Source organism: Mya arenaria, chromosome 10 (assembly GCF_026914265.1).
Source record: "Mya arenaria isolate MELC-2E11 chromosome 10, ASM2691426v1".
NCBI lineage: Eukaryota > Metazoa > Mollusca > Bivalvia > Myida > Myidae > Mya > Mya arenaria.
In genome coordinates, this window is record NC_069131.1 from 13111885 (window position 1) to 13134677 (window position 22793).

Sequence of the window (22793 nt, forward strand, 5' to 3'; positions counted from 1 at the left end):
TAGAGCTTCTCGGGTTTTTGATTAAATGAGCGCAAAGAGCTCATGCATGTACCAGTGGAGCTAAATGCGTTTGTATGCCTGATAGCCCCCGCCAAACCACATTAAGTTTCCCTTGTTTCCAGTTTTTCATCATCATCATCATCGTCGTCATCATCATCATCATCATCATCATCATCATCATCATCATCATCATCATCATCATCATCATCATCATCATCATCATCATCATTATCGTCATTATCATCATCATCATCATCATCATCATCATCATCATCATCATCATCATCATCATCATCATCATCATCATCATCATCATCATCTTATCAGCATCATTATCATCATCAACATCATCATCATCACCCCCGTCTTCGTCGTCGTTGTCATTTTAAATTTGGATTGTCGGATTATAAAGGATTTTCACTGCGAAATTACATATACGTACGAGTTTTATTACAGTGTGATTTTCTTTGTTTATCAGTGAAATCGATATATTGCGTTCGAACATTAAAAATTATTTCTCATAAAATGTCCAGACGAATTTAAATAGAGAAAATAAGGTCTGTGTGAAGTTTGCTAAACGGGGGTAAATAATCACGTGACTTCAAAGGGGTTTTCGCATGGGTCACCACGGGTCATAACAACTGATGTGACCTATGCGTTTCAAAATGACCAAACATGTATGCCATATTCGAATCACTTTCAAAATGTGTCATATACGAATAATTCACTCATGAGTGACATATACGGCCATTTATAGAATTAGAAATAAAAAACGTAGCTCAATTTCACAGATGTTGTATATTTTATTTGTAAAGTTAGTATGAATAAAACAACACCAAAATAATGTTTAAAATTCTAAACACAATCGCTGTTCTCAAACGACTGGTTTCAATAACAAATACAAATAGACTAAACTCTCCAACGTGAGGTAAACTAACAAGAACTATAAATGCAAATGGACGGAAAGATCAACTATCTTTAAATGATAAATATTAACTAGACACGTAACACATATAACAAACACATTTCCGGAAATACGCTTTAGGGTTTAAAGAAATAGGCGTTGATTTTAACTTGACACTTAACATATATAACACACACATTTCCAGAAATACGCTTTAAGGTTTAAATAAATAGCCATTGAGATTAATGCAAAATATCATAAGTTTTCGTCAGGTTCAAATCAGTACGTCCACACTTAAATGTCCACCGGTGTATTATGTCCCCACTTTAATGCCCACTGGTGTATTTGAAGCTTGACGAATATGTATCTAGTCGATATATAGTCCATTTCTTTTATATTATAATTAAGGCCAGCGGAATGCGTTGTACAAAATTTTGTCGAGTATTCAGAAAATTGTTAAAAAGTTAACAACGTTGTTAACTTCATCGTTGTTAACTTCCAAGTCGTTACTGCTATGGAAGGTTAATGGATGCACTTGTGATCTGCTGTTTTTTTTTCTGACAAGATTATAGACAACTATTTCAGCTAAACTAGTTTCATTTAAATATATTAAACGTGAACACTGATCTCGTTAATCAGGTTGTTAACTTTGACACAGTTCTGAACAATAGGCTCAATAATTTATAACTCCGTTTTTAGAACACCAGAAAGCGTAACATTCTGTTACATACTGGCATAATGTAATAGAAAACAACTGAATTCCAATTGAAGCTGGATACGGCTTACAGTAAACATACATTTCGTTGCATTTGTTCAAGGCATTTTTTATAATTGCATAAGCTTATCTATAAAGCAACTTAGAAGTACACACTTGTTAAGGCTTTAATTAAAAAACAACAACACGTGTACTTAATATGTATATGTACGACTGTTATAAATCAAAGTTGTAGAATTTGGGCTTCAATTAACATTTATATTTCAACTATCAGCGTGTATATATCTCTTATATTCTGCCAGGCATGTATTATAAGTACTAGTATTATATAAATAAAATGTATGTGACACGATATACGATGCATTCAGTAAGGGTGATTATGAAAACGTTTGTTAGATATTAGCAGATCTTAGTTACAAATGCTGAACAAACCATGATCGACTCATGGGTATTCAGACATTTTATCTCATTTGTAGGCATTTAAAACACCGACCCGAGTTTAGAAAAAAATAACACCTAACAATAAAAATATATAAATGCAAAAGGAATGTAAGGCTTAGTAACATATCATGTCAGCCCCCAACTTCCGCCGACGTCCGCCGCTGTAAAACTGGTACTCCATTTGCTGCATACTGGCCCCCAGCTCTGTATTGACGCGGTTTCCATAGTTACCCGAGTTCGTGTTTGGAACGTTCTCGGAAAACTGATTGGATTTTTCCGGAAGTGGTTCTTTTTCTTTAGGGTTGCCCTAGAAACGAGAATACGAATGTTAATTCATAGTGCTTACACGTTGTTAAATGATTTACATAGTTTGAAAGAGGCGCATGCTCTATTTTGACCTGTGCATTTGTTTATATTACGGAATAAAGATATGAGTTATAGGTTGGATTACGTCCCTTGAACTCTCCCTATGGACCTTCTGACTGTTAGCGAAACGAGTCAACGAAAAGGAGAAAAGCTTGTTCATAAGCACATAACATACCCAACATAAACATTCATGTCTTGATGTAATCAACTTTCACGTAAATGTTTACAATTTTCACCAAATCACCACTTGTGCTTTGATTCAAGTGGTTTTCTGGTAAAAGTTCCCACATGTACACGAAGGGACCCATTTTCAATCCACTGCTGCACTATTTGATTTTATTTTCACTTCATTATATTATTTTTCGTGACTATTTTCATGAAATTTATATCATGTACATCTCCATCTAAAGAAGGGTAATTAATTACTTTACTATTAAAATCATCACGTTCAAGTCACAAAGTATAAGTTTTCAAAATGTTCGGATATATTTTATATTCGAATACATTATTCAATTGCACAATAACATGTATTGCATTCACAGATGACTGAAAAATCGTATTATAATGAACTTATCCTTAACATAACAACACATCCAGAAAAACAGCAATACAACCGACACCCACATATATTATTTAGCCATACCAGAACAAACATTCACTTCAAACACTGATTTGTTTTGTGTAATGGACAAAATTTACATTTTCCGCTTTGATTCACCAAAAGTTGCAGCTCGTGTAGATACTAAAATGAAGGTACAAGTTCCATAAAATTGGCATGTATAGGCAAAGCATAAGACAACGCTGCGGTGGCGTCTTCTTTGAGCAAAATGTTTTAAACATTGTTTATGCAGCAATTTATTCCCATCTAACTTGGTACACATATTACCAGTGGCATATGGAATATTATATGTAATTAAGATTAGGTCCATAATTCTCGGCTTTAGTAGTTGTTTATTAAAGTTTAAATCAGACGAGTATCATGCACTTTTCGTTATATAACGAACGTCATCGCGAAATCTTACTGGTTGTAAGCATGTTTTTATCCCTACAGCGCGACAAAACATACCTACATGTAGTTATATCGATTCAGATTCTTGAGCGGACATATTTGAGCGGTAGTGGAACACATGTTCGTTTGCAAACAATATTGTAGATGTTATCTTTCATAAAAAATAAGACCTCCAAATAAACAATAATATTTATTTAATTAGTTTTTTATGTAATGGATAAAGATTGCTGGTTTGTACAAAAATAAATGCTTTGATGCGACGCAGACGCATAACCATTTATTTTGTGTAAGCACACACTAACAATATTCAAGTTTTTAGTGGTATATATTATATTGTGTAAATTACGCACTAACTGGGCCAGCCACAGTTAATATGTACCGCTTCACATATGAATGGCTGCTGATTTACTTAAATAAACGTATTAGAAAACATGAGAAATGATGTCTTCTCACTGGACAAAATATACTGTTGAACACTAATAACATGTACTAATTTTTTACCTTTCTCAATCGCATTATGGACATATACGACCATTCATTTCAAAGCAAAGCATAAAGACATCATGATGTTAGTTTTACTGACACATAATACTATTTGCACGTAGCTTCAACTCCACAAAACTTACTCGCTTTCCTGATTTTATCTATAACAACAAGTCAACAGTAACCATGGGTACCCCTAACGTCGTATGCATGACAATATGATAAGACAAATGCTAGAAAAAAAGCGCATAACATATAGGTATTTTGTCGTAAAGTAGAAGTGCTTAATTCAATTTAAAAGCAAAAGGAATACAAATCTACGCTATTTGTTTTTTCTAATCAATAGCCGTTAAAAAATCATAAAAATTGTTATTTATTAGAAATTACATAAAACGAGGTGACCCTGATGCTTTTACCAGTAATTGGTGAATTTTCTGTTTCAAATACGATGGATATTTTATATGGAATTATATGTTGCTTTTTCCAAAGAAATTCAAAACCGTTTTTCTTAGACTCTGATATGGTACTATTTTCTTTAAATTATCACTCATGAAAAAGGTGAAGACAATAAACCAACCTGAGCATCGAATTCTGCGAGAAATCCCCAGCTGGAGTCCCTGGAGAAAGAAAAATAATATTAAAGGGAGGTAACCGCTTAGATGCAATGTGACACATTGATGGATTCTTTCCCTTTCTAACCTGTCTTCATCTGCGATGAAATCATCACGGTGTACATTTCTTGGTCTACGAGACAAGGATTTTAGTTAGAACCTTTTTTGAAGCTTAAAGCTGCACTCTCACAGAGTAAACATTTTGACAACTTGTTTAATTTTTGTCTTGGAAGGAGTCAATTTATGCGACAATGCATGGAAACCAGTGACATAAGACTGCTGACAAAAATCAGATCGCAGATTTTCATATATAAGTTCAAAAACTGATGTTTTATGCATTTTTCGTAAACCGTTGGTACCGCTTTAAGCCATAAAACATTAATTTTCTAACGGAAGTATGAATAACTGCGATCTGAATTTTGTCAGAAGTCTTGTATCTATGGTTTGTAGATATTAACGCAAAAATTGGCTCATTCCATGACAAAAAAATAAAAAAAGTTGTCAAAACTGCTAATCTGTGAGAGTGCAGCTTTAAAATAAAACATTCTTTTTCTGCCAGTGAAAAAGCAGATAGGCAATCATTAAGTACTGGGCTTGATCATTAAAATATCAACTTTCCGCGGCGGGTGGTTAAAGGACCGCCTACTGTTGACCTCTTCCGATTCACATTCCCCGAGTCAGATTTTGCGTTGACCACGTGTCGGCCGATGAGGTTGTATTCTAAGTCAGTTAAATGACCGGAAGCATTTTTTAATGAGAAAGAAGGCTCGTTCGCTACCCTCACTCCCCTCATTCCTATTCATTAATATTTTACTTCATGTCATCTAACTATAACGTGGTAATTGCAATAAAATATTTCTTCTTGCCAATGGTGTGATAAAGACATTTACATGAACTTAAATGCAACAGCATTAAAGGTGAAAAACTTGTGATAGGTGCTCGTATCTGTTCAGGATAATCACTCTTACTTTAAAAATTTATAAACTAACTTGCACATTTAAGGAAAGTTTTATTATTGCCTCATACCAGTTTTTAAGACACCTCCGCTCGGCACCCACGGCCTGCTTCCAGATAGTATCCTGGGACACTTGGTCACAGTTAGAATACTCGGCCTCCCGGTACGTCTTTCCGGTGTCCGCGGCCGCCGCTACCGCCTTCCGCTCAGCCGGGATGCAGCTGTCGTGGTACGCACTGAAAATAGCGGAGATAGAGTCAGTACGGATAGAGGTTTACCTATTAATGTATTTTCTTCTACATATTGACCATGTATGTCATATGGGAGATCATGGGCTATTTCATAAACTAGCTTAGGTTTAATTTTTACTTAGTACACGATTGCCCTTTTTATAAACTGATTTAAAAGAAAGCTAACGATGTTTGAATAACAAAACTATGAGATATGCAAAATTCGGCCCAAATGATGAATTCATCAAAAGTAGACGCGATTCACAATAAATGTAGTCAAAAGCTAAGAAGCTTTAATAAAACGGCCCCTTGAACTATCCTTATCGACCAGCACACTTCACTTGACTTTTATGCCTCTTAATGCCTTTCAGTGGACTGTCGGCTATGCTCAGTGATGTGGTCTGAACGCACGCACGCGCACGCGCGCAGGCACACAGACCCACACGCACGCACACTCGCACGCACGCACGTATGAAGATTACAGTCATACATTTTACTTATCAAACCATTTTAACATGATTTATCAATACATGATATAACAGCACATATTGTCATGATCCATGAATCCAAATGCGTACTTCAAGATGATTGACGCATAAATGCACCTAGTTGCCCGTATTTTATCGTTTTTTTTATTTACCCTAATGTTGAATTTTGTGACATCAATGTATTGATTCTAACACTGGTTTCGTTTGAAAAAAAGTTATTTCCGGGAACGAAAAGACAACCATCTGAATAACATAGATAAGATTTCAGGCGCTTTATTTTCCAACATGAAATCAGCGAAGAATAGCAAAGATGTATTGACCGATTGTTAAAAACTTTGTTAACTACACCATTGTTAACGTCTGAATGTGAAATAGTTCATGATGTGCTCACATATTTATATGTAAACAAGCACAGCTGAAACAGTTGTCTCAAATCATGTTAGAAACACAGCGGATTACAAGGGCATCCATTTAACTTCAGGAGCAGTAACAATTTGAAAGTAAACAACGACGAAGTTAACAACGTTTTTTTAAAGTTATGAACAATCGCCCCACTTCTGGACTTCATTATCCAAGCATACGACTGACAGAGACCAAATCCTCCGACTCCCACACAGATATAAATTTTATTTCAGTCCCAGTTGAATGACAAGCTGTCATCTTTATAATCAATCTAACCCGCATATAGAAATACCAGTTTCCATTTACGGTTTTATAGGAATATTGTGTTTTATCCTGCTCTTCTATTTTAAATGTACGATAATCACCCATAAATGCTACGATGTCCTAAATAACTGATAATTACAGTGCGGTCAAATATAAGTCAGGGCGCCGATATTTGAATGTAAACCCTTGAAATGTGTGGTCCTTTCGGTGAAAAACTAGCTGTGAAATGTATTGTCCTTTCGGTGAACAAAAACGAGCTGTGAAATGTGTGGTCTTTTCGGTGAAAAAAAAACTAGCTGTGAAAAGTGTGATCCCTTCGGTGAAAAACTAGCTGTGAAAAGTGTGGTCCCTTCGGTGAAAAACTAGCTGTGAAATGTGTGGTCCTTTCGGTGAAAAACTGGCTGTGAAAAATGTGGTCCCTTCGGTGAAAAACTAGCTGTGAAAAGTGTGGTTCCTTCGGTGAAAACTAGCTGTGAAATGTGTGGTCCTTTCGGTGAAAAACTAGCTGTGAAAAGTGTGGTCCCTTCGGTGAAAAAAACTAGCTGTGAAAAGTGTGGTTCCTTCGGTGAAAACTAGCTGTGAAATGTGTGGTGCTTTCGGTGAAAAACTAGCTGTGAAAAGTGTGGTCCCTTCGGTGAAAAAAACTAGCTGTGAAAAGTGTGGTCCCTTCGCTGAAAACTAGCTGTGAAATGTGTGGTCCTTTCGATGAAAAACTAGCTGTGAAAAGTATGGTCTTGTTGGTGAAAACGAGCTGTGAAATGTGTGGTCTAACATAGTACAGAGATGATTAAACATTCCGTAGCAATCAGCGGTTTATCAAACTCATTAAACGTGTAATGAATTGATTTCTACGCGATTGAAATCTGACTATCACGATCGTCTATTATCTCTGTCTGCATTATTCAGTATTGATCGCATTTTCCAATGTTCGAGGACCATGCTAGGCCGTGACATCGATACAAGGTCCTCTGATTTAAAGGGACACAATATATGTTGATGCAAAAATATGTTTCTTTTGAATTCTACCCCAAAATGTATTACAAATTCGGTAACTATTTTAATTGTTATAATCTATTTAAATCAGAGGATAAATAAATTTTATGCATCGTCGGATACCAACGATCGACCCATTTTTATTTTTCAATAATTAATTGGTCAGACATGGGTTTCCGGCAACGGCTTTTAGAAGAGGACATGAACAATTTACCAAATATGCAATGTGAACAAAAAAAATGGAGTTAAAAAAAGTTATTTTGGTGCTTTGAATATTTCGAAAATAAGAGTACAGAAAATTCCTCATATTGTGGAAGAGCGTTTAAAACGCTATTGGAAATTGAATGCTTTAAAACTTGAATCTACGAATGAAATCACAAATAACTCATTTCGGACACTAAAAGTCCCTTTAATGCACGTAATGTAATGGGTTAAATGTATACATAATATCATAATATCTTTTTATTTGTGTTTATCTCGTGTAGGAAAATAAAATAGTGATATTTTTGTTAGGCCGTTTCAGTATACATAGACACTGGGATCCAGACATAAAATAACATTCTACAGTTTTACCCTTTTCACAAAACGCTGCAGATTGTTCCTAAATCAATGTTATGAACTATTTAAAACCTATATCAGATATCGATAATCTTCTGTCATCAAAGCTATTGAAGGGACAAAAATTGGATAGCAACTTGATATGTTTATTTGTTTGGCGGTGTCAACGAGGCAATAAAGACTCACATAGACTCACATTTATATATTCTATATTAACTGATACCGTTTCGGCTTAAGGCATTATTTGATATGTAGGAAGGTCGGGTCAGACCGAACAGAATGTGTTTCTTTTTTGAAGTTTTTTTCGCATTTTTTAAACTGTATATCTGAATAAAAATGCTTATCTGAGCAGCCACTCTTAAGGTGCTTGCAAACAGTCTCAAGTATCCACTCTTCAATTGGCCGCCTTTCCTCAGTTTTTAAGTAGTATTAACATGCTACTGTTTTCATTTTTTCTAAAAGCAATCAATCATACACTTATAGCTGAATGTGTATACATGTTACGTTTGAAACGACATTTATTTGCGCATCGAAAAATGGTTTTTAGAAAACATTTAACTCAATTTTTGTTTGAATGAACTAAGAAAGCAATATACACATGATGTATTGATTGGTTGATTGAGTGAATGAATGACTGGATGGTTGAATGGTTAGATGTATGCATGATTAAATGAATGAATGAATGAATGAATGAATGAATGAATGAATGAATGAATGAATGAATGAATGAATGAATGAATGAATGAATGAATGAATGAATGAATGAATGAATGAATGAATGAATGAATGAATGAATGAATGAATGAATGAATGAATGAATGAATGAATGAATGAATGAATGAATGAATGAATGAATGAATGTGAGCGAACGAAAGAACGAACGAACAGATGGACGGATGGATGGATGGATGGATGGATGGATGGACGGGCGGGCGGGCTTGCGGGCGGGCGGACGGACGGACGGACGGTTGGATGGATGGGATTGGATTGGATTGGATGGATGGATGGATGGATGGATGGATGGATGGATGGATGGATGGATGGATGGATTGGTTTGGATGGATGGATGGATGACTAACTGACTGAATTGATGAACGAACGAACGAATTAACGGAAAAACGGACGGACGAAAGAATGAAAGTAAACGGACTGACATGTAAGCGATAAAAATAAATAAACTAGGTAAAAGCAAATAGTTGAACTATATTGAAGGGCAGAACATGGCTGAAATAGGTTTAAGAGGAAATCAGACCAAAAGCCTGAAAGACGAAAAGACGGGTTTGAAAGAAAATTAGGAATGGGTAAAAGAAAAATAAGGCGCAAGAAAGAACAAGTAAGGCAAAATAAAAACAAAGAAAGAAATAATGAAAGGAACGATGAAAGGAGCGAGAAAAAAGAAAGAAAGAAGAGATCAAAGGAGAATAGATGGATGGGGAGGAAGGAAGTAAGGGTTACCTTTTTTGAAAGTAACTAAACATCATTCCTGTCGCTGGCTTCCTGTCCATTGCTGTATATTAAAAGTGGTTTTGAACGTTTAAGTACGTACGTATTCCGCTCCGTTCTTTCGAAAAGGTTTGAATGCTTAACTATTACAAACGAAATTGCACTGATCTCCAAAATATTCTTTAAATCATTGATTAATATCAACTTGAAGATACTTGATTGTGAAAACCGCGACTGTTATTTGGTCATATCACGTGTATTCGCCAAATCGTTATTTAAGTGCATCTAAAACACAATATTTCTTTAAACCGCACACCAAAAGTAAGTAAAACTCAACTTATTTATTCCTTATACACATTGTTTTTTTGATATCGAACTAATAAAATTTCTCATTTCAAAACCGAACTACAAACGATTGACAATAAATCGTCGGGAGTAAGCGATCACTTTTATTTGCTTGTATAAAGTCTTGTGTTCGCACAATAGGGCCCACTGAAGCCTCGGCAAATATTTATTTTGAATAATTGGATTGATAAAATTGATCGGTTGTTCGCTGCCTTTCGGTTTAATCAAAATGCCTGAGCTTCACATTCGGTGTCGGTATTTGATGTTTAACTCTACCCTGGGTATTCTTTCTTACATGTAAGGTAAACAAAACACACAAAGCGGAATGGTTTCATTAATTGCGTGTTTATATGGAATTTGAACAAAGGGCATAAACACAAAATAAGAAATATATATAGCCCGAAATTACCATAACTGGGTTTTCCCATGCCGGTACAAATAAAAGGTGAATTTCGAGCTAATGAAATTCATGTAACAGTCCAATGACTCTATTGTTTCCGAAGTAACGTGTGTATATTACAACGGTTTAATTTTGTTTGTACCGGAGGATTAGGTTGGAAAAACCAGAATTTCTATAATTCCGGGCTTAAACTATTAAGTGAAAGTAAGATAACTCACACAACTTAACTTCAATAAGCACTTACGTTCAACAATTACAGCAATCAATTTCAACGATCAACTAATTTCGGTTCAAAACTCTAAACATTTTAAAGGAAGGATAAATATTTTCAGCAATGAAGCGATATAGGTTCATCCATTTCAGCAATCTTGTTTCATATGGTCAATAATCTAAGCAATTATGTGGCATATGTTTAACAATCTCAGTATCGAAGCGAGACAGGTTCATTATTTTAAAACAATCAATTAAGATAGGTTCAGAAAATCCTAGCAATCAAATTAGACTCAACTGTTTTCTCAATCATGTGAGAAAGGTATAGCTTTAACAATCTCAACAATCATATTTTGTTTTTACATTATATATATCTCAATTAAGGTGTTAAATACATGTGTGACTGTCCTACTTACTCAGTTAATAAATTTTAATGATACGATTTGTTAACCTTTAGGTACAAATTGATGTATTGTTCGGCATTGATCTTATAATTAATGTATTATATTCATGTTTCTTTATGTTTTCGTATAACATTTTAATACGTACCCTTTTGAAATAACATAAATTTATGCTTACGTTTTCATTCTAAGCATTTATGTGTGTGTGCGTGTGTATGTTCTTTCAGAAGGCCACATTGTAAATAAGTCGTGTGTTATGTTTGTTTATAATATGATGCCTATGTCTTAATGTGTTACCTTCTTTAAATAAAGTTATTATTATTATTATTATTATTATATGGCATAGGTTCAACAAGATAAGCCATCAAGTTACATGAGTTCAACATTCTCAAGAATCAAGTGGCATTAGATCAAATACTCTCAGAAATCAAGAGAAAATCAAGTGAAAGTAGCTTCAACAATATCAGGAGTTAATTGAGAAATTGCAGCGACTAAGTAAGATCACTACCTCAAAAATCAATGTCAACATTCACCACACTCAAGTGAGATTGATTCGATCATCCCAGTAATCAAGTGAGATGGGTTCAACTTTCCCAGCAATTAAGTGTGACAAGTGCAGCAGTCTTAGAAATTAAGTGAGATAGATCCAACAATTTCAGCAATAAGGTTCGACGGGTTAAAAAACTCAGCAAACAAGCTAAATCGGTTGAACAGTTATAGAAATCAAGTGAGATAGGTTCAACTTGCGCAGAAATTAAGTGTGTTACAGGTTTAATAGTCTCACCAATTAAGTGAGATACGTCCAATTATCTCAGCAAATAGGTAAAACAAGTTCAACACTCTCAGAAATTAAGAGAGATATGTCCAATTATCTCAGTAATTTGTTCTGAACAAAGCGTCAAGCCTTTTCACGAGTTCTGTTTTTTTTTCGTTTTAATATACTACCTTAGAAATATTGTTATTGATATTTTTTATAAATAAATTACCATAATATTGACTTCGAATCCTAGAAATCACGATGTATATATATGTAGATAGGTCAATAATTACGCAGAGATCAGTACGGCATTTATGATGTCCAGGAAAATAAATTGCTCTGGCCAAGTCATGAACGAATTATTTATGTGTAATAATAAGCTATATTAACTCCGTTTTTGTATCTTAATTTAAAGTTATTCGATTATATTTAAGGAAATCAAGATGAACTCACGTATATCATTTTAACACGCTCAAGAAACGTCGGAAATGTTGAGCGAGATATGTTCAACTATGTCGGCAAAGTCAAGCTAAATAAGTCCAACTATGTCGGCAATGTCAAGCGAGATTAGTTCAACTATGTCGGCAATGTCAAGCAAAATAAGTTCAACAATGTCGGCAATGCCAAGCGAGGTAAGTTCAACAACATCGGCAATGTCAAGCGAGAAAAGTTCAGCAACATCGGCAATGTCAAGCGAGATAAGTTCAGCAACATCGGCGATGTCAAGCGAGATAAGTCCAGCAACATCGGCAATGACAAGCGAGATAAGTTCAGCAACATCGGCAATGTCAAGCGAGATAAGTTCAGCAACATCGGCAATGTCAAGCGAGATAAGTTCAGCAACATCGGCAATGTCAAGCGAGATTAGTTCAGCAACATCGGGGATGTCAAGCGAGATAAGTTCAACATTGTTTGATTTTTAAGCGAAAACAAGTTCAACAATATCGGCGATGTCAAGCGGGATAAGTTAAGCAACATCGGCGATGTCAAACGGGATAAGTTCAGCAACATCGGCAATGTCAAGCGGGATAAGTTCAGCAACATCGGCAATGTCAAGCGAGATTAGTTCAGCAACATCGGCAATGTCAAGCGGGATAAGTTCAGCAACATCGGCAATGTCAAGCGGGAAACTTGGCAATGTTAAGAGAGATACACTCAGCGTCGGTATTCTCAAACGAGCTAAGATAATTTAAGTGATATAAGTTAGACTATATCGGCGTATTTTTCATTTAAATGTGAGTACCAAATCATTAACAGTTGTATTGAAAATTACTTTGCAACTGTCATAGTACTTATACTCATGAAACTGTTACATCTCAATTCCTACAATATCGGATCACAGACTTAACTCCCTTCCGTTGCTGCACGCTCTCGCGCTTTACTGGTTCGGAAATTGATTTGGGATACTAAATAATTCACAATCAATCAAGATTGTTGCTGATCGAGATACAGATAGAACCGGACAGGGTTATTTCAAGGTGCTTAACTACCGTGAAACAATGTATAGGGTGGTTTAAAATGTACTTTGTCGATGAGAAACGCCATAAACATCAAAGAAGGGTTTTACGTAGAGTTGCTTATGCTATAGTCTATAGAGTCAGTGATGAATTATTGCAATTGACTGCTCTTAAGCCAAAAAGGACCCCATATCGTATGTGATATGTCTGTTATAAGTGTGTCTGTGTGTGTGTTGTGTGTGTCTCTCTCTCTCTCTCTCTGTGTGTGTGTGTGTGTGTGTGTGTGTGGGTGTGGGTGTGGGTGTGTGGGTGGGTGTGGGTGTGGGTGTGGGTGTGTGTGTGTGTGTGTGTGTGTGTGTGTGTGTGTGTGTGTGTTGTGTCTCTCTCTGTGTGTGTGTTGTGTCTGTGTGTGTTTGTTTGTCAATGCGTACGTGTGTGTGTGTGTACGTGTATGCGTGTGTGTTGTGTTGTGTCTCTGTGTGTGTGTCTGTGTGTGCGTGTGTATGTCTATGCTTGCGTGTGTATGGTGTGTTCGTTTGCGTGTGCGTGTTGAAATACTTACGATTTTTTACTGCTCATCTTTGAAGAATAAAATCACTTCACACGTACTTTAGTCTTTGAAAGTCCAACAAAATAGCTCAACAGATTACCACACTGCACTTCCAGCAGATGTATATGTCGTTAATAAGTGTTTTGTTATGTGATATTGCACATAAGTGAACGGTTTCATTGAGATCAGTGTATTTCGATCAAATACCATAAAATATTCCACTTAAATATCATAAGCTTCCTTCATGGAAAACAGTTATGGTTTTTATTTCATAATATCATATAACGTTGAATCAAGATTGTTTTCCAGTTCATATACATACTAGAACTTCACGACTGTCAGATATACATGTACATCTACCCACAAATGACAATAAGATGATAAAATACTCTTACTGAATTGTTTTCTACCCAACTTCGTTATCAATATATACTTCTGTATAGGGTCGCTCCCAGGGAGTTTTCGAGTGTTTTATCATTAAGTTTGTTTGTACATTTCACATTCATTGTTCCCTAATACCCTTAAGAAGTTGTCTTGGGCTGATTAGCACGTTAAAACTGCATTAGAATACTTGAAACCGAAATATCAAACGTCCCGATCGAGTTCAGATGGTTTTTAATTGCTTTTTTCTCTCTAAATTATGTTGCGTTATTCATTTTGGTCAGTAAAGTCATCAAAACGTTAATTCCGTAGGCGTTGCGTTATTTCATTTGCACAGAATACATCCACGTATAATACATTTTCACCTGTAGACGTGTCTTCATCCAAGAATAAACTCCTTAATCAAAACTGTTACATCTTAATTCAATTTTGTTGTATATATATGTGAGTTCAATATTATCTTTGTTAAGAATACGAAACGTTGGTGTAATTGAACTAAAAGCGAATTACTCTTCGATTTAATTATTTTTCATTATTATTATTTATTTTGACCCAAATCCGTTTGTTTTAACAAGGCATTATATCCAAACGGATTAAAAACAACATATAAACATATTAACACGGCACACAATGAACTAAAACAGCAACGCCAATTCAACGCCAATGACACGAACGCTGCAAGGAGTAACTTCACAGTAAGCTTGGTTGCTATGTATTGCAGTATCGAATATAAGATATATATTATCCTCCAGAGCGATGCTGTGGTGTTTGTTTAATTTGCAGAATAAATAATTAACAACTTCACACAATAACTCAATCTCTCTCATGATCAAATACAAGAAAGCCTTTTGGGGTTCAGAACTAATATTTAGCTAACCTTTGCTTGTATTATTTTCTTTTGCGACACCAAGAAAAGACGTGAGCTGTCCTTTTGCCTGTTATATCATTTCTATAGACCACTTTAATCTGAGTTTCTCACAAATTATTCCGGATGCATTTGATAAAGGACCGCGGTCTTGAAACCCCGTTTTATTCGTATGCAAAGGGCCTTTGAAACGAGATTGAATAGACTATTGTTAAATTGTCTGTGAGTAAAACTGATCGTATGAATGAAAATAAATGATAATGTATCGTGAGAACAGGGAAAAAAAGAAATGTTGGCCGAACGATAAATAAATTATGGATAATGATGAAAGATATAGAACTAATTTTGAAACAAGCGCGGTAAAATATCGCTAGATGCACCTGTCGAAATTAGGAATGTTTGGGCTCTTAATTGTGTAATTTAAGCAATTCAATCCATACATTTGAAGTGACACTGATTGGTTATCGAACATGACCGAGATATTTATTAAAAAGTATTAAAATACGCTAATAATGACCTTTTCCGAGTGCAAATTGATAAAATCTTCTTGAGGGAGTACCCAAAATCCCCATGCAAACATTTTATGCCATAGACTTTCGGTTTTGAGGGAGGGGCGCAGTCCAAAAGGTTTTGCCCCTTAGTTACATCCCCTCTAACGACAATTTATGGATCCGCACCTGCATAAAAAAACGTAATAATAAAACGATCCCGATATTGTCGAAGGTAGTAGCCGAGCGACAAAATGAGACAAATTCAGCCGACAACCAATATACTAGCTGCGCCCCAACAAACCCTTTCAATAACGATCAGGCGTAGCTCTGTATGTGATAATTTTGGTAAGTTTATGTTCAGATTGATATAATCTTGGCCTTTAAATGCTCTTGTACACTTTTCAATGCGTAAAAGATAAGACAATGAAAGTTCGTGTAAAGGTGAACAAAATGCTTGCTTTAAAGCTGCACTCTCACAGATTGAACGTTTTGACAATTTTTTTTATCTTTTGTCTTGGAACGAGCCAATTTTTGCGAAAATCCATGGAAACCAGTTATATAAGACTGCTGACCAAAATTTAGATCGCAGATTTTTATATTTAAGTTCAAAAATTGATGTTTTATGCATTTTTCTTAAACCGTTCGTAACGGTTTAAGCCGTAAAACATAAACTTTCGAACGGAAATATGACAAACTACGATCTGATTTTTTTTGTCAGCAATCTTATATCATTGGTTTGAAGATGTTTACGCAAAATTTGCTCTTTCCAAGACAAAAAAAATAAAAAAGTTGTAAAAACGGTAAATCTGTGAGAGTGCAGCTTTTATCACAAGTTCAAACTAAATTGTTAAAAAATCTTAAAAAGTGTGAAAGAAATGCTCTCTTTTTGTGTAAAATCGTTATATACGCTTTTAATAGAAATTTGATTGAGCTTGAAATAACTGTTAATTTGAATATAATTCCAGTTGCCGTTTGTCGTGAACATCTGAAAGCGAGTCCGAAAAAAATCATTTCAACTAAGTTAAAACAAGGTTGATTGTAGGTGTAGGCATTAAACATAAAAGCCAAATGTCCATACACGCAGATGATCCAACATGTCCATACACACAGATGACCCAACATGTCGATACACACAGATGTCCCAACATGTCCATACACACAGATGGCCCAACATGTCCATACACACAGATGGCCCAACATTCCATACACACAGATGACCCAACATGTCCATACACACAGATGTCCCAACATCTCCATACACACAGATGACCCAACATGTCCATACACACAGATGACCCAACATGTCCATACACACAGATGTCCCAACATGTCCATACACACAGATGACCCAACATGTCCATACACACAGATGACCCAACATGTCCATACACACAGATGTCCCAACATGTCCATACACACAGATGTCCCAACATGTCCATACACACAGATGACCCAACATGTCCATACACACAGATGACCCATCATGTCCATACACACAGATGTCCCAACATCTCCATACACACAGATGTCCCCACATGTCCATACACACAGATGACCCAACATGTCCATACACACAGATGTCCCCACATGTCCATACACACAGATGTCCCAACATGTCCATACACACAGATGTCCCAACATGTCCATACACACAGATGACCCAACATGTCCATACACACAGATGACCCAACATGTCCATACACACAGATGTCCCAACATGTCCATACACACAGATGTCCCCACATGTCCATACACACAGATGTCCCAACATGTCCATACACACAGATGTCCCAACATGTCCATACACACAGATGACCCAACATGTCCATACACACAGATGTCCCAACATGTCCATACACACAGATGACCCAACATGTCCATACACACAGATGACCCCACATGCCCATACACACAGATGTCCCAACATGTCCATACACACAGATGTCCCAACATGTCCATACACACAGATGTCCCAACATGTCCATACACACAGATGTCCCAACATGTCCATACACACAGATGTCCCAACATCTCCATACACACAGCTAGCTGTTTCAGCTAAACCTGTTCATGGTTAAATATGTTAGCACATCATTAAGTGTACACGTTTAGAAGTTAACAACGGCATATCTCAACAACCGGCCCATTCCTTTAATTTACACTACTTATTATTCACGAAGAATAAGTGATGCTTGTTTTTATATGTTTTAAAGGTTAAACAGTATTTTATTATCGGTTCTTGTATAGTAACAACACAAGAGAACTCATTTATATTTAAAATGACACAGCCTATTCTAAGAAATGAAACAGATGCGATTGTGTCTTAAATTTGGTATTTTTTTTTTTTTTACTCTTGAAAGGGTTTGTCAAAAATGTTCAAATGAATAATACTCCTTTTTTCAAGAATTCAGACATTAATTGTAGTTCATTTCAAAACAAAGAAGACGTAAGGTAACCTTTGAAAGAAACGAATTTGTATTAACTTACCAAGGGACGCAGTGAAATAACAAACCATTGAACGCCAAAACAGATGTCTTATTTCAGGTTGAATGTGATGCAATTCTCTGTTATATATGATGCATTATATTTTTAAACAAGCTGTTATCTTGAGGTATAACAATGTCGTTTTACAAGAGAACAAAACCACATGTTCCTTGTAAAATAAATTCAGTACCACCCCCTGGGCCTCCGTAAATTAATATACAGTAGAGCAAAGGGCCATCAACCTTAGTACAGCCAAAGATGAACCATCACCAGTTATTTACCCTTAAGGTTTGCGTAAAAAAATAATACGCGGCGACGACAACGACCGCGATGGTGATGATGATGATGATGATGATGATGATGATAATGGGGGGTGGTGGTGGTGGTAGTGGTGGTGGTGGCGGTGACGATGATGATGATGATGGTGGTGGTGGTGGTGGTGGTGGTGACGATGATGATGATGATGATGATGATGACGATGACGATGACGATGACGATGATGATGATGATGATGATGATGATTTATTTACTACTCCCAATAATTTTAAAGGACGTAACCTGAGTCCTTTTTAAAACAATTATATTTACATTTGTGATATCTTTCAGTTAAGATTCTTTGATAAAAATAATCCTTTTAAGTTTGGATGTTTTTCTTCAATTTACATACCTGTTTATTTTATGTAGGAACAATTTTGAAAGACATGATTTTGTAAATAGGCGCATTGTGCGTTATAATACCAGTAATCAATATTTTTATCACATAGACCCGGCTAGCTTTACAATATTTACGTGAAGTAATCCCTACCTAATCTATCCTGAACAAAGGCTTCTTAAGACGAGATTTAAATTTGTTACAAGTTCGCATTATTTAATAAGTCTTGTTTGTAACACACTTCCACGTAATAATCCCAGTGTTTCTTTCCAAAGAAATGTAAATATGCACAATTTTGGAACTTTTGGACAAATAATTGCACATAATGGAAAAGAATAAAAAAATCTGAGCTTTTGAGAAAACAATGTTTTAATATGCTTATACAATACAGACCCTCTTTTAGTTCCCCATGAAGCAACATTAAGGTCCTGACTATTATTACACAAGACAAACTCAAACACACTTTGTAGTTGCACACTTATTTGCCCTTGCTGTAGAATAAATAACGTTTTCCACGTAATGCATAATTTAAACATTTTTATTTACTTTTCAATTTCTCGATGCCTGATCATTTATATTATAGTATCGTAGCTGTTGTATACTTCGCTTACATTATTACATAATCAATAGTTTTGTATTCCGAATACAAATACGAATGTTTATTTGTAATGAAAGGCCGCCAGCCCAAAATACAGGCAGATTTGTGTTATAAATACATGTTTAGCCATGATAATAAAAAACATATCACAAAGAAAATTACAACACCTTCAATGGTAAAATATGTGATTTGTTTTGTATTACATTTATTTAGTTCTACAAATTTGCGTATCACATTTTGTTAATTTCCTCATCACATTAAAAGGGTTGGTTACTTTCAGTAAAATAATTGGGTGATTTTTGCCGATGCATACCGCTCCATTTTGGTAAATGTTATATATTTATGAATTAATATACAGGTACACACTTGGGGTTGTATAATCGAAGCATTATAAAGTCAGGCGCGTAGCCAGTGCTAATTTGGGAATACGCAGATTGATGCCTTCAGGGTAAATGTGGGAGGGGACATTTCAAATTCTTGGTTTTTGGAATGACAATTAATTTTCATTACACAACTACGTATTTGCGTACAGTCAGCTACCCACCTGAAAGTGAAGATTTGAAATTCTCCTACGTACTCTTATAAATGGTACCTATATTAAAACAGTCCTTAGAATGTTTTAGGTTTTCGTGCTTGTCCTCGAAATTCCTTTGTTTTATTGCTTAACATTCACTATCACAAAGAAATGTTTTTTTCTCAAAATGTTTAACCTTCCTAAGTTTGTTCAAGAAATATACGACCTCAATTGTGGAGCCTTAAATTAAAAAAATATAAGTGAACACGGTTTGTGATTAACGCGCAGTTTAATCAAACGCATTAGACAAACAAAAACAAACTTGTACTAACCTTTTTCTGGTTTGAAGCATATAACTAGCAGCCATGATTATTTTAGTCCTTGATAAACACAAGAAAATACAAGAAGAAAATATATGAACACAATGTTTTCCGCTAACAGGTCTTTAACCTTATATGCACACACATGTAGCTAATTCCAAACAAAAAACTATTATAATGCACACGTCGAATTGTAAGATTAATATTTATTTAAAGTCTAAACACCCGTATTACAGACGGAAGAAATGTTTGTATATATCCGTTGGCATAATATAGTTGGTTAATCTCGTCTTTAAAATTGTTATATTTATCTCTCTATTGAAATTCCGATACTTAAGTTAGTAACCATGCTTTGTGGGATTTGTAACATGTTTGTAGCAAGCCCACAGGAGCTGGACTTTATGGGGTTATTCTTTTACAAACACAAAAAGAATTAAAACATACATGTTTTTTGCATTATATATATTGATCATTAATATTATTCCCCAATGATCAACAGTCTTATACGTGCACTCTTATAGTTTAAAATCAACATAATTTATCAAACAAAATGATGTGTTAATTTGGAGTGACCTCTTTGATTACTTTATAAACTTGTAAAATGCCGGTATCACAATATTATTGTTAAGGAATAATACTAGGATTTTTTAATTGTACGCAAAATCTTTACTTTCCCAAAATCCCTCTCCCAAAATCCCTCAAATAACCAACAACAGAATCAACAACACCATCACCGACAACAACATCTTAAATTAACCCTTAAGCGCTTTCTAATTTAACTACTCTGCTACTGTTGCTGTTGCTACTGCTACTGCTGTTGCTGCTACTACTACTACTACTACTACTACTACTACTACTACTACTACTACTACTACTACTACTACTACTACTACTACTACTACTACTACTACTACTACTACTACTACTACTACTACTATTAATACTACTACTACTACTACTACTACTACTACTACTACTACTACTACTACTACTACTACTACTACTACTACTACTACTACTACTACTACTACTACTACTACTACTGCTACTGCTACTGCTACTGCCACTGCCACTGCCACTGCCTCTGCCACTGCCACTACCACTACCACTACCACTACCACTTCCACTACCACTACCACTACCACTACCACTACTACTACTACTACTACTACTACTACTACTACTACTATTACTACTACTACTACTACTTCTACTACTACTACTACTACTACTACTACTACTACTACTACTACTACTACTACTACTACTACTACTACTACTACTACTACTACTACTACTACTACTACTACTTTTACTGCTACTGCTACTGCTACTACTACTACTACTACTACTACTACTACTACTACTACTCCTGCGACTGCTACTGCTTCTGTTGTTACTGCTACTGCTACTGTTAAACTACTGTAACTGCATCTACTACTGTATGCAAAAGAGAATAACTTGCGCCTGTGGAATATACAACGTATAAGTCAGGCACACTGAAAAGATATCAATATAATATTAATCTCCGTCTTTGATATGCAGTCAGTTGAGAAATGGGTAGTGTTACAGATATTGAATATTCTCTTAATCGAACACCATATCGTTTATTGAATACGTTATTGAAAGGTTTTGTATGCGCGATTCACATACTCTGTACGATCCTAGTACAAGGCCTTTAACTTTGGTCCTCGTTTAAATGCCTAAAATGATTTTACGGGTGATGTATATACACTCTCGTAGTACTACCTGCTTTCGTGTTTGGAATATTAGATTTTAACGCCTCTTAGAAATTTATGTTTTATTTGGTCTGCCAAGAATTGAGTTCAAATAATTCATTTTTTAATCTCGATGTATTATTTCAATTGAAATGCATAGTGTGAATAAGTTTCTTTAATGACCGGAAAAAAGAGAATGCATACCAATTTAAACTGTGATTTTCCCATTGTGTAGGTCTTGCCTGAAAGAATGTGCCCCATTATTCAATGATCAATACATATGATCTAGTAATGCAACTTTACGGGAAAAGTTGGTATTTAAATTAAATATTTTCTGAAGGAATAGTTATAGTTTATGACTGTTATGAGTTTAATTTTACGTTGGATTTTCATAAACCACCCATCACATTTCGACGTGACGCTTGAATAATATGTTTTTAACCGATTTTCTAGACTTTTTAATAAGTAAAAACAAGTTTAAGCAGCTTGAAAAAAACAAAGTATAACGATTAAAGTTGTCCCTCTCAATTCTATCGTGATTATTGTGTGCATATATCAGTTGTCACGCGTTATTGCCAAAGTTAATCTTTTGATTATGTTTAACTTTTTTTCTCGATTTTTTTTAAAACCAATATGGTTTAAACCATAAAAGGCAGAAACATACCAAGACTAAATTTACAAGGTCAATAATACAATGAAAACTACAGGAACAAGCCCGGTATTCAACACGTCATCTATGAACCCTGTTTAAAAGCACAATGTAAGGGCCAAAATAAACCTGAACGAGA

The 22793-nt window shown here is 35.3% G+C and overlaps 1 protein-coding gene across 3 annotated transcripts; it reads right to left on the bottom strand.

The window, feature by feature from the left end:
- Nucleotides 1-783: 783 nt before the first annotated feature.
- Nucleotides 784-20620, bottom strand: LOC128205527 (uncharacterized protein C2orf50-like). 3 transcript variants are annotated; one of them, XM_052907257.1, is made up of 5 exons: nucleotides 20300-20620; nucleotides 5556-5720; nucleotides 4496-4535; nucleotides 4062-4079; nucleotides 784-2367 (listed from the first exon to the last, which is right to left on the bottom strand). In XM_052907257.1, the coding sequence occupies exons 1-5, from the start codon at nucleotides 20332-20334 to the stop codon at nucleotides 2176-2178; spliced, it is 450 nt and encodes a 149-aa protein (XP_052763217.1). In that variant the 5' UTR covers nucleotides 20335-20620; the 3' UTR covers nucleotides 784-2175. The 3 variants fall into 3 exon arrangements, with proteins under 3 accessions (XP_052763217.1, XP_052763216.1, XP_052763218.1); XM_052907256.1 differs by lacking the exon at nucleotides 20300-20620 and adding an exon at nucleotides 9875-10334; XM_052907258.1 differs by lacking the exons at nucleotides 4062-4079; nucleotides 20300-20620 and adding an exon at nucleotides 9875-10334.
- Between the last annotated feature and the right edge of the window lie 2173 nt (nucleotides 20621-22793).